Source organism: Rhipicephalus microplus, chromosome 1 (genome assembly GCF_043290135.1).
Source record: "Rhipicephalus microplus isolate Deutch F79 chromosome 1, USDA_Rmic, whole genome shotgun sequence".
Taxonomy (NCBI): Eukaryota; Metazoa; Arthropoda; class Arachnida; order Ixodida; family Ixodidae; genus Rhipicephalus; species Rhipicephalus microplus.
The window spans coordinates 299438624-299464545 of record NC_134700.1 but is presented as its reverse complement, the minus strand read 5'-3'; the positions used below and the strand labels follow the sequence as shown (position 1 = coordinate 299464545).

Here is a 25922-nt window from a genome sequence, read left to right as displayed (position 1 = left end):
TAATGGTTACATAATGGCAAGCCAATCAGTAGCCAATATTCGTCGTGCAGGAAACATCGGTGTAATAACGGCATTTGATTGGCTGCAATGTGGCCCTGGATTGGTCCAATGTCGGTCGTACATCCGTAGCCAATATTCGTCGTGCAGCAAACATCGGCGTAAAAATGGCATGTAATTGGCTGAAATATGGACCAATGTTGGCCGAACATTGGCAGCTTTGTCGGCAACGCGATGGGCCTTCGTCGGCCCAATGTTGGTTGCATACTGGCTAAAACATCGGCAAAACGTCGGCCCATCATTGGCTTGAACGTCGGCCCGACATTGGAAGAAGTTGCACTTCCGACGTCGGCCCGACGTCGGTGCCGATGTTAGCCGATGTTGGTCCAAGATTGGTCCAACGGCGGCGTGCTGCCTGGGTCAGAATAGAATTTAAAGTGCGGTACGACAATAGCTTTACTTGTTTTGGAGAAATTTCTTCAAACTGTATTTTGATGGAGCTGCTGCTATCACTGATTGGAGATACAACACTTATTTGGACATTTAGGTTGTCAAGGAAGCTCTGCATATGGAGAACTTGAGGTGTGTGAAATCTTGGCCAATATGCTCCAAAGAACAACTCAGACTGAGAGATAAAATTTGTTTTGTAGCGCCCATCTTGGGATTCATAGAGTTTTAAGAATGATTGTACCACCAATATTTTTCTAACGTGAATCAAGTGATGGGAGTTTAGCTTCCATATACAAAACTTTAATGGTTACAAACTTAGGAAGTCCTAAACAGAGACACAAGGCTTGCCTCCCAAGCATTACAAGCGGGCGAAGCTTATAGGCAGGAGCGCCAGCGTATAATATGCATCCGAACTCGAGAATCGGCCAAACGTATACACAGTATATTGATAAAAGCATTTGACTTCACATGCCAAATCGACTATCGCTAACCTTGCGTAACAAACCGACCGCCCGAACACCCTTTACTGATATGACATGAAGCAGACAGACATGAAGCACTCGTATAGCACACCAAGGTATTTTATTTGCTAAACTTGCGGAATACACTCTAGATGATAATAAAGAGAAATATGAATGGGGTCTTTCAAAGGAAATGGCAGTATGGAGCATTTTCGCACATTCAGATCCAGGTGTATTTCATCAAGCTACCCATCTAAAGCTGATAAGTATGACTGTCACCTGATATAGATTGTGAATATTGTCGGCCGCAGCAAAAACTGCGATGTCATCCGCATGAACACAAGTGTGTACATTCTGATGTCGTGGTATAGAACTTATTAGTATATTAAATAATGCAGGAGAAGGGACTGCACCTTGCGGAACGCCTCGTGTTTGCGCGCACGTAGACGAAGAAATGCCGCTTTGGGAACAAACGAATGTCCGGTTACTCAAGAATTCCTCGATCCATTCCGTAATATAATTTGGGAGTTTCTTGTTGTGCAACTGCTTTAACTAAAACTACATGCTCAACGCTGTCATACGCTTTCGCGATGTCCAGCGTATATAATGCGGCATACTTTCTTTCACGCCAAGCTAACTGAATCCGACTCCTAATATCTATATGTGCATGCCATATCAAGAACCCTGATCTCAAGCCAATTTGAGACGGATTTAGAATATTTTTTTTTGTTAATAAACTTTAATACACAGATGTTTTAACATTCGCTCGAATGATTTCATAAAATTAGAGGTTAGTGCAATGGGCCTAATGTTGTCAAGTTCATACCCTTTATCTGGAATTTTAAACAGTGGTATCACCATAGCTATTTTCCAAGTCGGAGGGAGCCATGCTATCCTTATTGAGTAGTTGGTAACCTCCAATAAAATCTCTCAATATTCTTTATTTAGCAATTTTAACATGGCCGACGTGACTCCATCAGGGCCCGCAGCCACTGATGGTATGCTATCTACTACCTTTGTTAATTCACAACTTGACATTTCAATGAAGTCATTGTCACTTGGCACATGCTTTGGCAGTGAGGATAACTGGGAAGAAAAGTGCTGCTTTATCCCCCTACCAATAATATCTAACGAATCTTTTATTTTCTCCAGAAACAAAGTATTAGAGTGTGTCCTCATAGCTCGCGTTATGATTTTCTTCTGAGGGAAAAATCTATAGAGTGCATGCTTGTTGTTTAATTGAGATAGCTACTCGAATGTCCGAATGTCGTGACTTTATTTTGCCTCCAACACTTTTCTTTTAAAATCTCCAGCATAAAACTGGTAATCCTTCCAGTTTTGAGGGCATTGATTGAATAACAGTTTTATCCAGGCTGCCTTAATTTCTACGCCTGCATTCCCTGGAACACTCATCATCCATGGTGAATTACCGTTCTGCTTCACATATGTGACCGTAAATTCAAATTTTTCTCGTGAATTCTTCAGAAGTGTACAAATGTTCGTAACTTTTGACTTCGTGCTTGTATTTGATAAATAAGTTAGTGAAGAAAGCCAACACCCTTTAAATTTCGTATAATTGATAAACGTACGTACATTGGAAGCTACGGATACTACCGGACTTCTTATTTCATAAGTAATCAGTATATGATCACTGTTTGTTGCGCAGTTAACTACGGACCAACCCGAAGCATTAAGGCAGAATCTTGAAAAAGTAAGATCCTATGAAGAAGAAGTGTTACCTCTCAAGTAAGTTGGGCTTCCTGAATTTAAACAGGTGAGGTTATTATCTTGGGACCAGTTCCACTAACGGTTACCACACGCATCAGTTTTTACACCCCGTGTCACACGACGGGCGTTAAAGTCTCCTGTCAATAAAACGTGTCTTCCACACGTGCCAATTTGGGTGTCCAATGGTCTGGCATCATGTACGCCTGACGGAAAATAAACAATGGCTATTGTAAATGTCTGACGAGAAGGCATATTTATCTTCATAGCTAAAATTTGAAATTGCGGGGACAGCAGCTTTAACGTTACGTTAGCTTTATGGCAGAATCTGTTTGATAATAATGTCATTATTTCATCATCCCTCGAAAAGCGGTCTAGCCTAAACGAACGGTAATTCTTGACATAAAAGATGTTGCCTGGATTAGGCCAAGTTTCTTTCAACAAAATCAAATCAAGAATTATTTGAGAACTGAGACAGTGTAAATCAGTAATTGCAGCAAATATCGAACAACGATTACACTGCAAAACTTTTAAAGATGCTATTTTATTGCAGTAATCGTTGCGGAGACAACTTTCTCCAAAATACTCTCCTTCAAATATTTACTGGCCGGATTCTTCTTTGATTTCGCCTGTTGGCACGGTTCAGCGGGGATCAGCTAAGTATTTGAGCACGGACATCAACTTCCACATCAGTAGACACGTTCAAGTTCAGCACAGGTACCATTATTCGATCAGCATGCATCGGAGTCATTGCAGCTATCAGAGGCATCCACCTTATAACTTATCGGATTTACCTCATTAGCGGTAGTGTGTATATATTACTCGAGAAGACCGCTTGGTTGCGAGGATATAAGCTTAGCAATTTGGTTGCTTACGACTTGAGCAATACATTCGGAAATGCTGACAATTACTTATTCCATCACCCTAGCCATAGCTTTTTCCACAGCTACCTCGACTACTTGTGCAATACTCGTCTCCGTGAACGTTTGACGTGCAGTAACGCTAGCATACCCATACTCTCTAGCCTTAATATTAGCCATTGCCTATCTTCTAGAGAATTTTCTTTTATCAATGACCTCAAGAACTAGCTTTTCTTGTTGTCTAATTGAAAAATCTGAGTAGTGAGCAGCGTGTTGTCCACCACACAAGCAACACATGCCCTCTTGCGCCGTACATTCTCTATTTTTGTGGACTATACCACATTAGCTGCATCGCCCCTCTGATTTACAGCCACCGACACTATGACCGAACCTCCAGCAGTTCTGGCATTGTAACTAACGAGCTCCCAATTGGTATACTTGAAACACCAGGGGCCACGTTTTAATCTCAGACGAACATGAGGTGCCAGCAAAAGTCGTACACACGGACTCTGTTGTGACGCGCTTGTTGTCCGCAACTAGATTGCATCAATAAACTGCCACCACACCTACCACAGAGAGCTTTTTTAGAGATTCAGCAGGGCTCAGCTGCACGTCTACACCTCGTACGATTCCTTTTGTGCAAGCCAGATGAGGTAGAATAAGCGCACTCACCAGAATTGATGCGAAGAAGGAACATTTGAGAAGGTTTCTTACGCATTCCTGATCTGGCGATCTGCATACTATCCCACCGCGATCAAACTGCCGCACGTCAGTTATGGTCTGGTAGTTAGGGGACACTGCGTGAAGGTGTTCTTGAATGGCCTTGTGGTTATTCAACTTATTGAAGTGACCACCCAAAGGTACTAGCGCGACGGCAATGCTCCTCACACTAGTGCGGAGAAACATGTCAAGAGGAAGGTCATCATGCCACAGAGAGGCCGTCCATGGGGAACGGTCCTGACCATGAGAATTCCTGGACATCAGCACGCCTTCAAATAATCCAAACAAGGAAAAGGAGCTGATTCAGGTTCAAGTGACAGATAAGACACTGAAGATCCTATAAGACAAGAAGAATACCCTGTACTTAGCCAATCAAACCAACAACGACGCTCGCCGACAAGGAACGCCAAGGAAGACTCGGCGGAACGCAAGCGCATCCGAACAGCACGGCCTTCTTCTGCCGGCTATGCTACTTTTGCATTCGCTATGCTACTTTTTGTCATTCTTCTGAGAAGTGTGATATCCGCTAAACACATTCAAGAAATTTTAAGATTGTTCATGCAATGGCTGACGACGATGAGGAATTATGCCTGAAGTGGATATGCGCCACAGTTAATTGGTGGAGATCAAGCTTTTGTAATGGGTTGGAGCATTGGACGACCCACTCGTTACGCTATTCGCACAATGCAAAGACTGGTTGTTGTTTTTTATTTTGCTGTTTTAAAACGCTTCATAAGTCGTCTTAACGCGATTGCTTTCCCGACATCAAGTCTGTCTAAGGCAAGTTTGCCCATAAGTCCCAAACACCGGCGTATCTCAGTGGTAGAATACTGGGCTGGTGCGCAGGGGACCGGGATTTGAGCCCCACTGGGTCGTTGGCGGTAGGTTTTTTTTTATTTCGTGCCATGTGGACACGGACACTGGCGGCGGCGACTGACAACAACGGTGGCGCGCGACCCGAGTTGCTAAGATCTTTAAGATGCCTCTCGCGTATTTTCATTATTGTAACGCAAACTCAATTCAGCCGTTTCATGAAGCAGTAAGTACGATATTTATTACTGTTTACCGAAGACATTCCTACATATTGACATATTTGTTTTATAAATGTGATCGGTAGAAGCGTTAACCTAAGAGAATATAAGTATGTGAACTGTAACCAAAATAAAGCAGAGAATTGAAAGTCAAAATAAAATTGAGAACCTATTTTCGCTGCACTGTAGAGAATATATGAAGCAGTTGCCAGACCACAAGTAGAAAAAAACACAGTTGAGCCCTAGTTATTGTGTAAGGTGCAAGAGAAGGTCGATTGAGAAAGCATTTCTGCTTACAGCCATAATATGATTTCTGAAGCTCGTTAATAAAAATCGCTGATGTGTGAAAGATGCAAAGCAACACCGTAATGAAGCGCTACGCAGGAGAGGGTTATGAGAATCTGCGCGATCATCGCCGTATGCATTCCGACACGCGGCACTGAAAAGGGGCTAAGGGTTAGTGTCAGGGACGTAGGCAGACAACGGGGGCTGGACAGGCCAATGTGGTCGAGTGTAATTTGGGGAAATGTATGCTTAGGCTAAATACATTTTGAGCAGGGGGGGGGGGGGGAGCATGGGTCTGTTTGACGCAACTGGTATGTGTCATGGCATAACTTTTGATACGACTAGCGAAGGGGAAAAATTGAAGAAACAAAAGTACAATGAGCAGGCGCGCGAACGCCTCCTTTCGCGCACAAACGCACACCTCACCGCCTGCCCTCACTGGTAGAGTATGGTGTAAAGATGAAATCATTTCACTGTCCTCAGTTTTATTCAGGTTGTTTAGTGACGCCAGTGCCAGCTGGAGAGGCGGAGTTCAGTCAGCGATTAGTGTGTCACACAATAGCGTTGCGATCGTAGTATTTTGTATCTTAATATACACGTTACTAAATCGAGTGTAACAAAAAAACAGATACAAATACTCCTTTTGCGAGACGTGTCGCGATACTGGTACAAGATAGCCAAACAGTATCTAAGGTAGTATCTATAAGATACATGTATTTTCGATACTACCCAGCCCTGTCTGCGCGTGACTCATGTTCTGATCTCATAACACTTTTCGTTCTAAAAGAAGAACATGACACCTTTCGTTCTAATACTATGCAAGTATTAATTTAGTTTAGGAATTTTATTGCGTAAGTTTGTAAAAACAACTTTCTGTTTGCGTGTTGACCAGAACTTCATACGCAAAGTGAAAAAGAGGTGTCAATATTTCTTTAGATGAGTGATTATTGCCTGGTCAGAGTCTTGAACTATGGCACGCTTTCGAAATTTGTCACCTATTATGAGTGCTGTTGTGGAAATAATTGAAAGTACCGGTCCACTGGGAGCGGCTTTCGCCAGAGTGTCCGTACTTTCAACCATTCTTATCCTATTTCCCAGTTACATGAGGGGGGACCAGAAAATGAAACGTGCGTGATCAATACGACTCACTATTGGAAGCGAGTGCCGAACTTAAAGATATGTAGCTCTAGCCACACTTGAGGCTGGCTGGCTGAGCTGTCTTGATGGCTTAATCCGCACCACGAAGTCTGGCGAAAATATTGACAAGAAATCGGGGAGTCTTAATGAGAAGGACCCGTTGAAGGTCTCAGAGAAAATTTCAATGCCACATTTGTCTTAAGATTGTGAGGCCTCTGCAGCTATGATATTTATTACATTTATCTCCTTTAAATGCTGTTGCAGAAGGCCCGTTAATAACCGTGAAGATAAAGTTTTGAATGATTTGGATATATATATTATCGAAAATGATTACGAGATTCTGCCGTGAATTGCTAATGGCAAGCATTTCGCAGAGCTTACCATGTATTGAACCAAAGTGTGGCTCTACGTGTCCCACCTGTAAAATTTGAAACCGAGGCCAATAAGACAAAAACAATAAATAATCTGTCTGGTGCATAAAAATAAGATTTAGTTTTTAAGGACACGCTTGAAACTTCAGAAATGTATGTGCGTTTAGTATTCTAAATTGGCACAAAACAGAGGACAAGCTAGCCTCTAAGTATAGAACATTATTGGTGCCGAGGTTCGGTAATCCAAGGTATAACATTAAGGCCTCTCATTCCGGGAGTACCAGGAAACGCAGTCTATAAGCTGGTGCACCCGATTATAAAACTCATCGAAATTCTCAAACGGGGCGCACGTACATTTTGTGTATCATAATTAGTGAGTCTCTCCGCATCCTCGATCTACTGTTGCATCGCCTCCGTAGGACTCCTAGCACCCATACTTCTTTCTTGGCTATGTAATAAATGTGAGCATGCCACGAGGTTGTTATCATAAATTGCCCTCAGATATTTTACCGAGTCTGCTTGTGGTATATTCTGCACGTTTCAACTCAGTCTGGCAGTAACTGGGTTATCCAAAGTTGAAACGATAATTGCGTTTTTTAAAGACGATCGTCTTTCTTGGAGACCTTCGACGCAAAAATTTCGGTCTGTCTGTCTGTCTGTCTGTGGCCGACCCCATCCGCAGCGCCCATCAATATTGCTCAATATTCAGCGTTCATTCTTGTGTGATTGTCAATGAAAAAGCTATTATTGCACATATCTTAGGCTCCCAAAACAACACGTCAATATTCTGTATATGTGTCTTTTACAAGAGAAAGCACACATAAGTAATTATAAAGACTAGCGTTTACCACGTTTTGGTGACCAGGCAACGCTTGCACGAGAAAGCAAATGTTCGCAACGCTTTGCTAGGACGACATGGTGGTGGCCCCTACCCGTCGCCTTGCGTTCTACACCTTATCACCTTCTAGACGGGCGCGTAGGGCGCACGCACTTCGTTTTCCAAGATAACTGCCAGATAGCGCTCATGTCTCACGTGTGACTTGACTTGATGCGCTCGTTCGTCTCCGATGCACACTCGAGGCACTCTAACGCAGCGCCTCCAGAATACCATTCACCGATTTTCTCACTCCGAACATCAAACAAACGTTTTTTTTTTCACTCTCTCCAGACGCAAGACTGTCGTCTTTCGACAACATTTCTAGTGTAACATGCAGATAAGGGGCCATTTTTTTAACACTTAGACATAAATGAATAGCCTTCATCCAATTCTCAATTGCGCACATATACGATTGCAAGCGAACTACAATAAATGTATACCAGTATCTGAAGCACAAAACGCTATGTCGTGGGCATATAAACATGTGTATACTTTATCATGACTGCTAAATGTAATTAGTAGTTTATTATAAAAAAGATGCGAAGTAACTGCTTCCTGAGGAAGTCCTCGCGACTGTGAATGTATATTTGCGGAATGACCTTTTAGTGAGCAATAAAACACCCCTCCATTCAAAATCTCGCTAAACCACCGCAACATATAGTTAGGGATGTCATGATATATTAATTGATCGAATAATAATGTTTACGCCATCGTAGGCTTTTCACATATCCAATATTACCAGGGCTGCCATTTGTCTGCGACGGCGTGCTTGTTTTATTCGGCTCTGCAAGTCCACGTGGGCGTGACAAATATAGCACTCAGGTCTAAAGCCGATTTGGAGGGAGCTCAGAATTTTTTTGTCATATACTAATAAATGAGACTAGCATAAAGAATTTTTCTACCGATTTAACCACATTAGAAGTTAGTACATTGGGATTAATATTGTTCAGAGTGTATTTTCCGCAGTTGTTTTCAGGAACAGGAATTATTTTAACAGTTATTTAACTAAAAATAATGTATGAGCATTTTTTTCGAATATTTGAATACAGTTAATAAAATATTATGAGCCTCCTTTAAACGATTTCAACATTTTTGTAGTTATTCCGTCACTACCTGGTGTGGAATCTGGAAGTCCTTGCATAACCGTGGGCAGCTAAGTCATTATTATCTCGCTAAAATCATCTCTGTGTTTTGCAATAGGTGTAAGGTGATAAAAAAGATCAAAACCTGTTTTCTACACCCTTCGCTATATTGTTTAGCATTTGTTTGATTGCTTCGTTATTTTAACTGATTAACATATTTTTCGACTACAAAAGGTTTTTCGGCTACGAAAAAATTGAAAACCGCGCTTTTATTTTTGGTCTTCGATAGAAAATGATAATGGTTAGTGTCGTATGTATCCTTTTCTTTCGTTATTGTCTGCTTAAATATGATTCGGTAAAACCTAAAGTCAGTTCAATTCTTAGGATATTGGTTATGTAGTAAGCTTTTCCTGACTGGTTTCCTTCGTTTGTACTCGCGTGAACAATCCGCGTTCCACCAAGGACTGAACGAATGATTTTTTTATTGAACACTAGATTCCCGCTTTTTTCTGGAAGTTCCTATAACACCACAAATTTTCTTTGGTTTTTGTTTATCAGAAGCACAGAATATAGAAGAAATTGTTATTCTAAGTTATTACTGAATATGCAGTAGTTTATAACAGTAAACGTGTATTTAGCAGCGAATGTCACTGGACGGGCAATATCATAAATTACCGGAAAATAGTCACTAATGGTGGCATTATCAATGGTCGACCACGAAGATACAAACAGACTACTGCTACAGAATGATAGATCGATTGTAGAGCAAGTTAGACCTCTCGTGAATGTACAACATCCAGTGTTCTTGCAAGAGAAGTTTCTATGTAATGACCAGTTCCACAGCCTGTTACCACGGGAATTTGCCTTTAAACACATGGAAATATTATGCGCTTTGAAGTCCCCAGAAATCAATATATCACGCGCAAAAAGATTTAGAGACCTGTCAAGATGGCTAGTACACCGAAAACCGTAAGAATAACAAGTGTTTATTATATATATCGGGAACCACCCGGGAAGGACTAGCTCTACAGTTAAAATTTGACTGTCTGGATCCATAAATTGAAAAATATTTTTGCCTTACGACATATCTTACCCGAATTGAATGTGATTAGACCTCCGCCTCTAGTAGGTCAGTCCAATCGTAAACATCTGTAAAACATTAAAGACTTTTTTACCAAGTTAACCAAGTTTTTCGTAGTAAAAGATATCTAGAATAAATTGATTTATAAGGCAAAATAAGTCTACTGAAGCTGGAAAATTGAAGCGGCAGTTCCAATGAAGCACTTCCAACGACAAGTTGAAATTTCCTTCTCTATTATACTTTCTTTGAGAATAGTTGTTGATTGATTGATATGTGGGGTTTAACGTCCTAAAACCACCATGTGATCTTGAGAGACGCCGTAGTGGAGGGCTCCGGAAATTTCGACCACCTGGGGTTCTTTAACGTGCACCCAAATCTCAGCACATGGTCCTACAACATTTCCGCCTCCATCGGAAATGCAGCAGCCACAGCCGGGATTTGATCCCGCGACCTGCGGGTCAGCAGCCGAGTACCTTAGCCACTATACCCCCGTAGTGGGGCGAGAATAGTTGTTGGCTGACGTTTTTATTTAGGCTGAGGAATAAAGGATGAGTCATCGCTTGCAGACAACATCGCTTTCTTTTTAACTCTAGCAGTATGTTCTAGGTAAAAGATGAGCTCGTTGACGCAATTTCACACTCAGGGTTGGGCATCTGATGTCTTTTCACATTCGTGCAATGTGTCGGTTTCGGATTCAGAGGCACTGCGGCGCACTGAGCAGCAGACTGAATAACGGAATTCTTTTTTTTTTCTGAAATAGCCGGTGAAATGCGATTTTTCAGCTTCTCTAATAGCTGGTTCATTGTCTTCACTACTGCCTTTTGCACAGCTGCTTTAATTATTGCAGAGAGATATTGCACTTGCATTGCATTATGTTCAGCAGCAAATCTTGCACACCCAAACGCCCTTTCCTTAACAGTGCCGATCACTTCTCTCCTAGAATCGTTGTTTATCTATGATTTCCACATTCTGTATTTCTTGGGCACGAACTGAACAGTAGGGATAATCAGTGACGTGATCCCCACCACACTGGCAATGTCACTCGATTTGAGATGTGCAATATTTTTGAGCATGGTCTTTTCCACGTTTGCAGCCGTGTGGGCCTGATTTATATCCGCCTACACTGTCACCAAATCGCCAGCAATTACAACATCGGTGTGAACGCGGTGATCTACTCCAAATACCTGCGGCCATACATTTACTCTGAAGGGCATGTAGTATCCGCAAAAGTGGCTCTAACTGACTCAGTAGGCGCCCTGGCATTGTCAGCTACTCTACTACAGCGATAGGCTGCAATAACGACAGCTGCCGATAGCGTCTCTAGTGTTTGCTGAGGAGTTACACTTGCATCGACACCTCTTTCGATTCCTTTAGAGCAAGAAAGGTGGGCAGGAGTGAATGTTCTCACTGTAGTTTTGGTGAACGTGGTGCAGCTCAGTAAAGGAGCAACGCAGCCCTGGTCTCGCACACAATACCTCCTCGACCGAACTCTCTAACATCCGTTATCATCTTGTATAACAGAGTGGTAGCATGAAAAGATTCCTAGACACCACGAAGATTATTCATGAGGTCCCCTGCACTTCTCATCGTCTTCTCTCACTCGTGTTTCTGATTGCATGTGTAACTTTTATTTGGGTGCTGTTGCGTTTATTAATTAACTTCGTACATCGGTAGTTACGCGCCTAGGTCTAGACAACCATGGATACACTAATCAGGGAACATCTTCCGAGGTACTCACCCATGGCCCTACCCCACTGGACGACCCTCTCCTGCTCTAATTTGTGTAATTCAGAATGAAGTGTTACTTGAGTGAGCATAACGGAAATCATTGATTGTAGCTTTTTTATTTGGGTGTCTACGGCTGGTACACAGCATTTTTATTAAACCACGCCCTCGTTATACGACATTTATCAAAACGAAAGCATACCTTTGTCTTACCGCTTAAACTTTCTTCCTTCTTCCTTTCTTCTATATCTTTTGCAAACCCACTGGTGGATGTCGGCGATATCTTTGAATCCTCAAAGCACCTGTATTACAAAACAGCTGTGTCGCCAATTCTCAATGAAAGATTTTATTCCTGTACTACTATCTTCATCAGTATTTTTGACAAGTTAATTGAAGAGAACAAGAAGAGGAAAAGCAAGGAGGTTAACCAGACCAGCATACTGTTTGCTACCCTGCGATGGGCTTAAGGAAATGGTAATTAAAAAGAGGGGAGAGAAGGAGAGCACTGTACAAACAAAGAAGTAATGTCAGTCAGTAAGTCACTGAGGCCGCAACTTCTTTAACCAACATGACTTCAACGTTCAGACGTGCGACTGGAAAATTGCAGCCGTGGAGAGGATCATGGGTGATCCGCGGCCACCAGTAGAGCTCTGAAAACACTAGATTGAGAACCTGCAGTAGTTTCAGGGCAGTTTGGGCTGTCGGAGTATTTGTCTTATTCAAAAGCAAAAATATGGTGTCTAGAAGAGATCGTAGCATCGCAGGGATGTCCAGGTCTCTTTTGGGCAAGGCCTGAAGAAGCAGCGTTGTCACTGACTCGGTCAATGTTGACAGATTAAGGGCTATTTAGCAGCCGCACAGGAATACGTATAAAACAGATTTTTAAGTTACCCTTTCCACCATGACTGCATATCAGGATATGATTGCCCTTGTGTAAGACGTGGTTGTCCAAACCGAAATATACACAATAACACGTCAACCTGAAAGAAAAAGTCAAAGTTTTACGAGACACCATTGTGCTAGGTATCATTATACGTAATGGCCACTGTACAAACTCTTATTCGTGTAAATGCCACGGTTATTGTCAATTTGTGGTGGAAGCTCACGAAGTGCGATGTCTGTCCGTGAAGATTGTCTTCGTGAGTGGATATGGTTCCCGCTTCGCCCCCTGAGGGCTGCAGTGACCAGCTATATCGTCCCACTCTGGATCCCAGACGCCCAAACAAGGGGCGCCGCCGGTCACCTGCCGTAGAGCGTCCAGGAGCTGCACCAGGCTATTCTTGTCCTGGTAAGCGACCCATTGAGACTCCCGCGCCGACAGTACAACGAACCTCAGTCGTATGCTCACGTTAGCCCTGCGGTTATACAAAAAGAAAGGATGACAATGCAATGCATAGTGCAGTAGCAACATGGTATGCAGAGCCGAGCGAAAGGAAAAACTTCTGTCAAATACTAGGGTGAAGCATTGACAGGAGCAGCAGACGATCATTCGGGAACGTTGTCAACATAGAGCTACTTAAAAAGCTACGCTCGTGCACTTATGTTAGGGCAGATGATAAAATACTGCGTTTTTAATTGAAACCACTTTTGGCTTGCAAAGTTTCGAGAAATCTTTGAGAATGCTGTGGAATTTTTGCTGGAGAAGCACATGGCCAATTTTTCTTCTTCGATGCCGTTTTTACCATGCAGATGTTCGCTGAAACTGTAAATAGTTACACTTTATCTTGATTCATCACTCAGACATCCTACAAGACAATGACGAACGGGCCTTATTTATATTGTTGTCTTTTTGTCAGCTTTTCAGATCACAGAACAACAAAACTTAACTGGTTGGCAAATTTCCTTGATGAAAACATTTTGTGCGTATTGCTACATGTTACGACGTCTCTTCTCTTCTGGAACAGTATTAAGGTTAAGTGAAACATTTGAATGCACCACACTCCCATTTTACCTTAAATCAGTGGTGGTGGCACACGTTGCATCGTAGGGGGTCACGGCCAAGCCCGATTTCAGTTGGGAAACAGCGATGGTCGGTGGTGACGACCTTCGGCTCCTGGAACCCACCGAGCTGGCCGCCAAGTCTTCGAGCGCGAGGGAGTATCCGGCTATAGAGACCGGGTAGCAGATGTAGTTGTACTTGCTTCTTTCGGTCTCCACCGTGCGTGCGAAGAAGTCACGGTACTTGGCGATGCTGTCCGTGGTGTACGGGAAGAAGCTGCGGAAGTACGAGCTTCCGTCCCCTGTACCCGTGGAACCAGCCGTGAGAGGATCCACAAGTATAGAGTATGGCTCGAGGACGTCTAGAAAGTGTCCCACATCGGCGTACAAGTCTCTTCCGTCAGAAGTTAGCGGAACTATGACACCAACGGAGAGACCATGAACTCTCTTAAAGGTGTTGGTCATGTGAGACACGAGGGCGGGGAACTGCGAAGCGCCTTCCTTCAGAGGAGGTGACCAGCGCAAGAATATTCCGTTAAAGCGCCTCTCGAGGACCCAACGCAGTGACTTGAGCGTGAAGTTGACCAGGGACTCGGCATCCTGTGAAATGCGGTGCAGGCTAGCATCGTCGTCAACGCCGACGAATACTCGCAGGAATGGATTGCCGGCCTTGAGACCCGGGAACTTTCCAAAGGCATTCTGTGTTCAGACATCCACTACTAATAGTTATTGTGGTTTGACGTCCCAAATCTACTATGTCCGCCACTGTAGCGGAGAGCTCCGGGGCGTTTAACGTGCACATAAATATGGCCTCCGGGGTGTGTTTATATAATTAAACTAAGACTCCTTGTCGGCAGGCAGAGTTCAGAAAAGCCGGTTTTAAACACGACGACCTCACACTCTTGTCTGTATCTGAGAATTTTAGCCTTTGAAATAAGTGATATATTAGACTGATTTGTAGCCACTGAGAAAACGAAGAAATGGAGGGGAGGTCTACTGAAGTCTCTATATAAATTTCTATTACTGACCGATGACCTACCAACAACTTACTGCACAAATAACACCAGACTGATATGCAGCGTTAGCAAATGTACGAAGTCATTATCGTTGGTGTGCACTTGATGTTTATGATTGCGATTATCGTCAGGTAGCATAGGATCTTTTTTAAAAGCCATGCTTACCAGCAGAGAAATGAGTGTTGGTTAGAAGCAAAAACAACAAGCGCTAGTAATGGTTTTTGTCAAGTGAACGTGAATTGCAGAACTAACCCTGCAAAATTAGCATAAATTATTCAATTTATAACATAGTAAGATGAACTGACTGATGAACTTCTCAATAACAAACCAGTCCGTCATCGCTAGTCGCTCAGTGGTGGTATTTTGTAATATTTATTTCCGGCACCATATATCGTACATTGAAACCGTAACTACGAATCTAAATGCTTATCCCAACAATAAGTTTTGTCTGCCTAGCTGAACTGATTGCTTAGGTGGTGTATCACCACCACCTGGACAAAGAACGACGGCATGCAGTAAGTAGACAGACACCAAGTGCTTTGTGTGTCATGTTGCTGGGATTGAATGCACGGCGCCGTCTTGCAAGGTGACTGCGCCTCATTAAGAGAAGATGGTAGTATAACTTGAATTGCCATTGAAGCGACTTCCTGATAAAAAAAAAAAAGACGAGAAGGTCATTTTATTTGGTAAATAAGAGCTCGAAACGATGAACTTCTGAATAACGAAGCTTAAGTTCAGTCCCACTCAATACGAGTTTATTCATGGTGTCGAAGGTTCTCCAAGCCTGAGCATTTACGCGAGTGAACGTTATAAATGCTTAAAGAATACCAGTAACTCAATCATTGTCAACATAACATTTTTTATACTTTTAGGCGATTTCGAAGTATACATTGGCGCCACTTCAAGCATGAAACACTGGTTGCGACTTATATTGGCTGTGACTGTAGCTACAGATCACGCCAGCCACCGAGTTTTACGCCATCTCAATAACTAGAGATCCAAGTAGCGTTGGGCGTGTAAGCATTACGGTATTATTATCAACAAGATAACTGTTTAGTTGAACGTATGTACATAAGTTTTTTTACCTTGAGTGTAACAAAAATGTTAGTTTGACTAGTAAGTTACGTACCCTACGCTAACATTTGAAGGAAAGTTATGTAGCGTGAGGCAAAAAACGAACACAGGAAAGAATAGAATGAGAAGACGGAGCGCTCTGTCTTCTCAGTCTATTCTTTCCTGTGTTCGTTTTTTGCCTCGCGCTACATAAATTTCTTTCAAATGTTTCACCAACAAGCCCACATCGCCACTCTTGTCCTATGCTAATAGAAGCTCCACCTGTATAAGCTAGGTAGTGATTCGGGAAAATAGTGAGTTTTACGGAAGGCAGGTTTTGCGCCACAGAAACTTAGCGATACCTACAAAGACAGTTATTTTACGACCTGTGCATAAGCCACGTTTATCTTGAGGAGTTATGGCTAATAAGTTAAGTCTTCTATAACTGAAATGCTGCTAAGTTATTTTAATGAAATTTTAGATTCACGGCATAGGTTTTAGTACTTTTTAGTATATCATAAAGCATTTAGTACCCTTTTTGTGAAGTACGGAAGGACACACCTGAAGCAGGTCAACCTCGACGTTCGAGCCCTGCAGGCTATTGGTGCTGTCGATGGCGGCGCTGCTGTAGATGGCGTGCGTGCAGAGGTGGTAAGGAAAGCTGCTCAGGTTGTACACGACGCCGTGCCTGGAGAGGCCCGAGTTCTTGGAGTTAAACAGGCAGAAGCTCTTTTGCTCACCCAGGTAGAAGCTGTTGCCCAGCATGGAGTACCTGAGGACGCACGTGGTAGTCTCTCATTTTGAAACCTATTACAGCCAGCTCAGAGTTTGACCACTACGCGCACGCTCTTCAGGCGATACGTTTAGAAGCCTCGTCACACATGAAGAGGAACCATCGCCATTGACGTCGACCCGAAGCGATGGAAATCCTGTGATGTACGCGGTGAAACACGATCAAGTCATCCCATGACATCTTTCAAAGGGACCGACTTCGGAGGCATTGCAGAACCAATTTTGATGCGGGAAGCTTTGCGAGCGCGGTGGGAGCTCTATTTCAAGGGACAAAGCTGAGTCAGTTGGTAGGCATTGATAGACAGGGCGTGTAAACACGGTCACAAGAAGGAAGCCGCTATATGTGGGGTCTTTAATTGTTAATTGTCTCTCTAGCATGAGCAATCAGTGCAATCGCCTGAGAAGAAAAGAAGAAAAAAAGATGGTTTTTGTGTTTCAGTCGTCTTAGGCGAATGACCATGAAACTGGCGTTCTTTTACTACGCGTTATCACATGACGTTCGATAGGAGGGCTCTTAATTGGGAAAGGTTCGATTGATCACATGCCTCGCAGGGCTTCTATAGGTGATGGGGACACAAAGAAGATGGTAATTAACCGATACTACAGAGCAGCGTAGAAGATTGGTGCCATCAACATTCGAATCACTATACACAAATGTAAACGACGTCGGTTGTACACTTCGTAACACGAACTGATTATCTAGATATGGTTGTTACAAAATAAGCATGTGTGAAATTATCAGGTGGAGCCACTCTTGCCTCCAACGTCACTCCTGTGCTACCTTAGAATATTGCACTTTCTGTTCGCGTGAATGCGCCCTACAAACTGACAACCAGAGTTTAAGGTGCAGCCCCACCGACATCGAGGAGATTGCGCCGAGAAGAGTACGGGCGTGATCGCCCCGTCGCGGTGGTCTAGTGGGTAAGGTACTTGGCAGCTGACCCACAGATCGCGGGATCGAATCCCGGTGGTGGCGACTGCATTTTCGATGGAGGCGGAAATGCTATAGGCCCGTTTGCTCACATTTGGGTGCATGTTAAAGAACCGCAGGAGGTCGAGATTTCCGGAGCCCTCCACTACGGCGTCTCTTATGATCGAATGGTGGTTTTGGGACGTTAAACCCCACATATCAATTAACGGGCGTGATCTCACACGGTACGACAGCAAATCTGTCGCAGAAAATAATGAAATTGTTGGTTGCATTTTTGATCCGGTGATAGAAAGATGCGTCGAATCGTTTTCTCGTGTGTGATCCGCAATTTGTGACCCGGACGTTTACGTCACGTAGCAACTTATACCCGATCAAACAACCTAAACCACTTCAACCACTGTGGTTATTTCGAACACCATCCGACTGCCAGAGTTCTGGGAACGGAACACCTCGGCATGGTGCACCCAAGCAGAGGCAAGTTTTGAACTCTCACGAATTACATCCCAGATTCGCAAGTACCTCCTTGCGGATGACTGCCACTTGGACATGTTGGTATAGGTTCATGATGTAACAAGTGCCAAAAGGTACGAACACTCAGAAAGGACACAGAACGAGCGCTTACTGGCAATGAAATATTTTTATTTCAGAACGAACACTTATATATGCATAACACGCATGTTCTTCATCTAGAGTGGGTGTGTCAGCTGGCCAACGGTCAACATGGCAACTAATCCGTTCCTGTTCTACATGCAGATTCTACTTTTTGCTGGAGTGACCAAAGCCAGCGCATCTCAAGCAACAACGAACATTACCGATGAAACCACGGCGGCATGCTGCGACAGCGTATGGTTTTCGCTAAACTACACTGAAGATGGGATCAAGTCACGTGCAGCGCGGTCTACGTCACCGGACCCGGCTTTAAATGTACCTCGTCGCACAGCTTCCTTCAGTGGGTGTGTCAGCTGGCCAACGGTCAACATGGCAACTAATCCGTTCCTGTTCTACATGCAGATTCTACTTTTTGCTGGAGTGACCAAAGCCAGCGCATCTCAAGCAACAACGAACATTACCGATGAAACCACGGCGGCATGCTGCGACAGCGTATGGTTTTCGCTAAACTACACTGAAGATGGGATCAAGTCACGTGCAGCGCGGTCTACGTCACCGGACCCGGCTTTAAATGTACCTCGTCGCACAGCTTCCTTCAGTGGGTGTGTCAGCTGGCCAACGGTCAACATGGCAACTAATCCGTTCCTGTTCTACATGCAGGTCTGTAACACTGCGTCTTCCTGTAAATCCAGTAACCGCTGTTTTATCCAGCTGACATGCCCAGAGTGTTTCAGTGCTATAGCTATGTTTGTGCAGGATTTCGCATGTGCTTTGTTGATTCTTTGCGGTGATATAGAATCAAACCCAGGTCCTACCACCGAAGAATTGCTCACTGAGATTCTAGCGGGGCAAAAGGTGATACAGAAAAGGCTCGATGAAATTGAACAGAAATTTAAGGTTGTCGACTCGACAGCCTCTCTTATTAAAGAGGTCTCCTCAGTCACCCACCTTCTGGACAAGAAAGTGAAGGACATGGAAAAAAAGTTAGTCGACCTTGAGGACCGCGGGAGAAGAAACAACCTTTTGGTGTTCGGCGTTCCAGAAAAACAGAATGAAACACAAGCATACCTTGAGCAAAGTGTTGTGAAAGGTATTTTCGAAGAGGTACTAGGCACAAAAATAACGTCTATCGAAAGGATTCATAGGATAGGCCGTAGTCATAGTCGCAAACCTCGGCCTGTAATCCTAAAGTTATTTGACTACCGCGAAAAGATTAATGTTTTGAAAAACGGCTATAAGTTAAAAGGACAGCGAACTTCTATAGCAGAGGATTTTTCCGCGTGCACTAGACAGAAAAGAAGAAACCTGTGGGAGAGCACAACTGACATCAGAAAGTCTGGTAAAAAAGTTAAGCTGATTCACGATAAAATTAAAATTGAAAACAATCTTTTTGAATGGGATGACAGCCAAAAAATGAGAGTTCTTGTTCAGCGCAAGAATACTAGAAACGAACAGTGACCAGCGGTCGTTAATAAACCATTCCTTTGCCTCCAGTTTAATGCTCGCAGTATTGTGAATAAAGTTGACGTGCTGGAAAGTGTTATTCTCTCGTATAAACCTCAGGTAGTCGTAATTACGGAAACTTGGTTGCACAATGACATATCCGATTCTGAAATCGTCCCGCCAGGCTACGCTATCCTTCGTAATGATAGAAGCTCCCGAGGGGGAGGAGTTGCCATTCTTTACCAAGATACGTTACATATAAACAGACTTTCCCCTATAGCTGGTGTTGAATGTGTCATCGCTAAAATATGCCTGAATGAATGCAGCTTAGTAGTAGGTGGATTTTACCGCCCCCCAAATGACAACAGTACATTCTTCGAGAAACTAAACCAATTCTTATGTGACAACGTCGTCCACATCAATAATTTTTTGATAGCTGGTGACTTCAATCTGCCATCCATTGATTGGAGTAACGAAATTCCGGAGCCTCTTAGCACTGTTGCAGAACAGTTAACTGATCTAGTTTTCTTTCATAACCTTTCTCAGTTAGTCAAAGAGCCAACTCGCATCAGCAACTCAGCGAATTCTATCCTAGACCTTTTTCTCGTTAGCAGAAACCTGCTTAGTAAAGAACCCGTAGTTGCCGTTCTCGATGAAATATCGGATCATAAGTTAATTACATTGACACTGAATCTTGGCCATGTGCCTAAAAAGAAAAACGAAGTGCGTGTTGTCCCGGTTTTCGCACGTGCAAATGACGTGGGCATTTTGGATGCAATGGATGAATCGTTCTCAAATTTTCTTTCTTTCTATCAATCAAGTGATTGCAGTATCGATGAGTTATGGCTATTTTTCAAAAATCTCGTTCTTAAGTGTATCAAAGATTTTGTCCCTATGAAAAGTAAAAGCATAAAAAAATTTTCAAAACCATGGCTTACTAAGGAAGTTGTTCGCCTTGAGCGCAAAGCGAAAAGGATAAGAAAAACGTGCCGGCAACGCCCCTCTCCTGCGAATGTATCGAAACTGTGTGCCATACGCTTGGCTCTTAGGGACAGTATCGCTGAAGCTAAAAATTACTACTTCAACGTGACATTAAAAAACTTTCTCTACACGGCTCCGGCTAAATTCTGGAGACATTTTTCCTCAAAGCAAAAATCGCAGTTAAACCTTACTGTGAACGGTGGCAACGTGTCGGATAAACTACAATTAGCATCGACTTTTAACCGCTTTTTCTGCTCCGTATTTGTACAGGATGATGCTAGTGACCCATCTTTCATTCCTGCAAAAGATGCTCCGTCTATAAGTGATATTTTTGTGTCCGAAGAAGGTGTGCTGTCACTGTTGTTAAAATTGGACACAAAGAAAACTCCTGGAATTGACGGCATACCCAACACCTTTTTAGTCAGGTACGCTGAATGGTGCTCCAAGTACTTATGTTTAATATTTAAAAAATCGCTCTCAGAAGCTCAACTACCAACAGAATGGAAGTACAGTAAAATTATTCCGATACCGAAAGGTGGGGACTCGCGCCAAGTAACTTGTTACAGGCCAATCTCCCTACTGTGCTCCTGCTCAAAGACGCTAGAGCACATAATTTTCGCGCACATATCGTCGTTTCTGGAAAAGAACAACCTTATTGATAATAGGCAACATGGTTTTCGCAAAGGTAAATCCACAGTGACGGCACTCCTTGAAACCGTGCATGATTTTGCTGCTGCTATTGATGCTCAATCTCAAATAGACGTGATTTTTTTGGATTTCCAAAAAGCTTTTGATTGTGTTTCGCATTCAAAACTAATAATAAAGGTTAGGGCAATTCTAAAGAATACTGCATTAGTATCGTGGATAGAGGCCTACTTGCGCCACAGACAGCAATGTGTTTCAATTGATAATATTTGCTCAACTCCTGCAGCTGTCGGGTCGGGCGTTCCACAAGGGTCGGTGTTGGGGCCGTTATTCTTCCTAATATTTATAAATGACATAGTTGACCAGATACCGGTCAAAATTAAACTATTCGCAGATGACTGCGTAATTTATCACAGAATTGACAACCTTCATGACCACGTCCAACTAAAAGAAGCTCTTCAGCACGTTGAGAAATGGTGTGAAACCTGGCAAATGAAAATTAACCCCCAAAAGACCGTTCTCATGAGGATAACTAGAAAGAATTCACCGCTACAGCTTAGCTACAGCTTAAATGGAAGCGTATTATCCAAAGTAAAATCTTTTAAATACCTAGGTGTCATACTCACATCGGATCTTCGGTGGAATGAGCACATTTCTTACATAAAGAAAAAAGCAGTAACTAAACTAGGATACTTAAGACGAACTTTGCGCCAAGCTCCTCAAGATATGAAGCTATTAGCCTATAAAACGTTTATCCGACCAATAATCGAATACGCATCGATAGTATGGGACCCTCACACGAAAAGGAACATTGTCCACTTGGAAAGTGTTCAAAGAAAATCGGTACGCTTTATTTTTAATATGTACAGCTGGCGGACATCGGCAAGTACGTTAGTGGAAAGGGCTGAATTGGAACCCCTGGAATTACGACGCCACACGGAAAGACTAGGGTACCTATACAAAATTTATCATAATAAAATAGGAATAGAAAGGGATCATTTCATTCAACCTGTAAGTAAGCGAATCACACGTTCTCATCACTCAAAAAAACTACGAGACTATAACTGCCGAACAGATGTATTTCACAACACATTTTTCCCACGAACAGTAAGGGAATGGAACGAGCTCCCAGCCGATGTCGTGGAACGCATGACCACAGCAGATTTCATTTCAACACTTCAGGCTCATTTGACGACTGTGTAAATGTACGAGTTTACTAATCTTCTTTGTATATGTTCACTTGTGTGTTTCTACTTTTATGTATCGTCACCTTATATGTAAGGAAATACATATATTCTTTTATTCCATGTATGTATTACTGGCATTTAGAATATAATGGTTACAGTGTAGATACCTACTGCTGTGATGATCGATATAACTGATGATATTATTGCTGTAGAAGAGTACCTAGTGTGAAGCATGCCGTTATCGCTTTCTTTTGCGCAGTATGTATATATATCATCTTTGTATTCCCACTCCTGCTTACAGCCTTTTTTAGGCTAGCAGTATTTTGCAAATAAATAAATAAATAAATAAAACCACTCTTATTATTGTCAACAACGTAAAACAACAAAGAAAAACACTCTCATGACCTATAGCATTATGGCACGGGCCTTTTTTTTTTTGCTCATTCGCACGCTGGTCATGTAAGGCATCATTGACATTTCATGGTCTTTGGATGCTCACGGCTGTTTAATATAGTGGATATGAAACAAAATTGGTTTTGTGCCGCGTGACTGTATCATGAGCATAAATCACAAGTGGTAAAACGAAAATCATAATATGCATGTCACGTACGCTAAAATATACATGACACGCTCATAATGAGCTTACAGTTGTTTCAACCGCTTGAAATGCACCTAAACTGGCACTGCGTGACTTGACTGCATTGCGAATATATTTGACAGGTGGTAACAAGAAATACCATGCATGTCTTGTGTGTCATTACGCACGTGCCACACCTATGGGGAGTTCGTGGCTATTTTGCTTGCTTGATATTCTTATGAGACAATGTCTCACTTAGGCAGTAAGAAATGCGCCGAAGAACACGAAGTGATTTTGGAGTAGAGCGCACTCTTGTTCTGCATGTTGCCTGGCACGTTGGCGCTGTGTAAATGCCTCTTAAAACGCCGAGTTTCCCGTGTGACTTAGAGCCATATTTTAGTGGAAGGTGCAGGGCTACAACGCAGGACGGAGTTATGCAGTGCGCGCCTAGTCGCTGCTTCCAACATGTCCACTGGCAGTGACACTTTGTCAACTGCTGGGATCAATGCATCAACGGCGCTGACCTCCCCTGTTTTTCTCGATGCCGCGCTCCACCCCGCGATCCCGGCAACTTTTCGGGAACGAACGGAGAAGAGGTGGATGAGTGGCTTAAGCTCCGCGATCTCATCAGCAAAAATCACAGGAGGGACCAAACCTTGCCGATGTCAAACATTATCTTTTATTTGCAAGGAACGGCCAAGGCATGCTTTAATATCATTGTGAACGGTATCACGAGCTGGGACGTATGCAAAACCAAGTTACGCAAGTTGTTCGATCTATCTGCTGGCTGCAAGCAAGCTGCTAGGAAAGAACTTGGCAGACGTGTCAGATGTCCACTGAGTTTCACCTGGCGTATATACAAGATGTGCGGACCCTTTGCCGTAAAGTTGACCCAACCATGGCTGAAGCCGACAAGGTCGCGCACGTGCTCAAGGGCATCGCAGACGATGCACTTAACCTCCTTGTGTGCAAAGGCTGTTCCACCATTCAAGATGTTATCTTGGAGTGCCAACACTTTCAGGAGCCAAAAAGCCGTCTCATCGCCCTCCACTTTACGCGCCTTCCCAACACTGCTGCGACGTCAACTTGAGGAACTCTGTATAGCGAACCAGCCCAATTCACACTACGGTGACATCACGAGAATCTTACGCCGTGAAATCGAAGCGATATCACCCGCACCCTTAAGAGCGCTGGCACCGAGTGATCTTAAGTCGACCATATCACTAATACAGACCGTTGTTCGCCAAGGACTAGCAAACGCGGGTATTCACACGGTCTGCTCTCCGCACCACCCCGACGCTGTCATTTCGTTTACCTCGAGCCACCCTGCTCCACGTAACCGTAACCCAAATGCGCGGAGGACGCCTGACGACAGGCCGATTTGCTTTCGATGGGAACGAGTGGGACACGTTTCCCGTCATTGCCAAATCACGGGTACCTTACCGTATCGGGAAACGCAAGCTTGCCCAACCTCATATACTTAGAAATTTTGGCGCAACCTCGACTCACGCAAACACTCACACAAGCACACACACTTACACCAGAGCAACACACACGACACGCAGCGCTCACTACCAACTGTTTATTGCTCCTATCTGACCTTCTTAAATACGTACATCGAAATGCGCAAAGGCACAAACTAACAGAACTGCGCCAGTAGAAAACCAACATGGCGTCACCACACCACTAGGAACAAGTAAAAAGTAAAAAAGTAAAAAAAGTAAAAAAAGTAAAAAAAAGTAAAAAAAGTAAAAAAAGGGGGGGTTAACACGAAAAGGAGATATAATCGCTAAACCCTCGCATCAAGGAAAGATATTTCTTGTTGATGCAACACCAAAGATGGCTCGCTGACACATATATCTTTATTCTTTTCTATATAATATGCTTCTAACAGCAAACGTGCTGATAAATTTGAGCTTCTCCCAAGAATCCTTGTATCCGAAAATCGTGGTTCACACCCACATGCGGCAATATGCGACACAAGATGTGCGTACTTATCCTCGTTTTTCTTAACCTTTAGCGCATGCTCCCTAAACCGGTCATTGAGGCATCGCTCGGTAATGCCAATGTACACGTTACCGCAGGAAAAAGGAATGGAGTATACAACTCCCATGGAACATTTTACGAAGGCATTCTCATGTTTTTTCACGCAACCGCGTCTCTTGCCATTGCAAATACGCGGACATAACTTGGCGAGCTTTTCTGGCGCAGAAAAGACCACAGCCACACCATGCCTTGCAGCAACCTTCTTAATATTATGGGAGAGCCTGTGCACGTAAGGCACGACTTGAAGCTTGGAACCCGAAGGATCCCAAGTAGCTCAGCCGATTGACGGCGGCGGGCTTCCCTTCGTCGGTCCTAAACGCGGTCGCCGAGTCACTACTGCAGAAGATGAAACGTGGAACACAAAGGGATAGAGCTACTTGGGATCCTTCGGGTTCCAAGCTTCAAGTCGTGCCTTACGTGCACAGGCTCTCCCATAATATTAAGAAGGTTGCTGCAAGGCATGGTGTGGCTGTGGTCTTTTCTGCGCCAGAAAAGCTCGCCAAGTTATGTCCGCGTATTTGCAATGGCAAGAGACGCGGTTGCGTGAAAAAACATGAGAATGCCTTCGTAAAATGTTCCATGGGAGTTGTATACTCCATTCCTTTTTCCTGCGGTAACGTGTACATTGGCATTACCGAGCGATGCCTCAATGACCGGCTTAGGGAGCATGCGCTAAAGGTTAAGAAAAACGAGGATAAGTACGCACATCTTGTGTCGCATATTGCCGCATGTGGGTGTGAACCACGATTTTCGGATACAAGGATTCTTGGGAGAAGCTCAAATTTATCAGCACGTTTGCTGTTAGAAGCATATTATATAGAAAAGAATAAAGATATATGTGTCAGCGAGCCATCTTTGGTGTTGCATCAACAAGAAATATCTTTCCTTGATGCGAGGGTTTA

General features: G+C 43.4%; 1 protein-coding gene across 1 annotated transcript; it reads right to left on the bottom strand.

The window, feature by feature from the left end:
• Nucleotides 1–12273: 12273 nt before the first annotated feature.
• On the bottom strand, nt 12274–16574 carry LOC142767402 (uncharacterized). The gene is made up of 3 exons (XM_075868979.1): nt 16371–16574; nt 13754–14439; nt 12274–13157 (listed from the first exon to the last, which is right to left on the bottom strand). The coding sequence occupies exons 1-3, from the start codon at nt 16572–16574 to the stop codon at nt 12905–12907; spliced, it is 1143 nt and encodes a 380-aa protein (XP_075725094.1). The 3' UTR covers nt 12274–12904.
• Between the last annotated feature and the right edge of the window lie 9348 nt (nt 16575–25922).

Bases quoted from the DNA above. Each gene is read 5' to 3' on its own strand.
- LOC142767402 (XM_075868979.1), bottom strand. From the start codon at position 16,574: ATGCTGGGCAACAGCTTCTACCTGGGTGAGCAAAAGAGCTTCTGCCTG. The intron at 14,440-16,370 runs GTGTGTCCTTCC...GTCTGAACACAG, and splicing joins TCGAGGTTGACCTGCTTCAG to AATGCCTTTGGAAAGTTCCC. The intron at 13,158-13,753 runs GTAAAATGGGAG...GTATAACCGCAG, and splicing joins GCCACCACCACTGATTTAAG to GGCTAACGTGAGCATACGAC.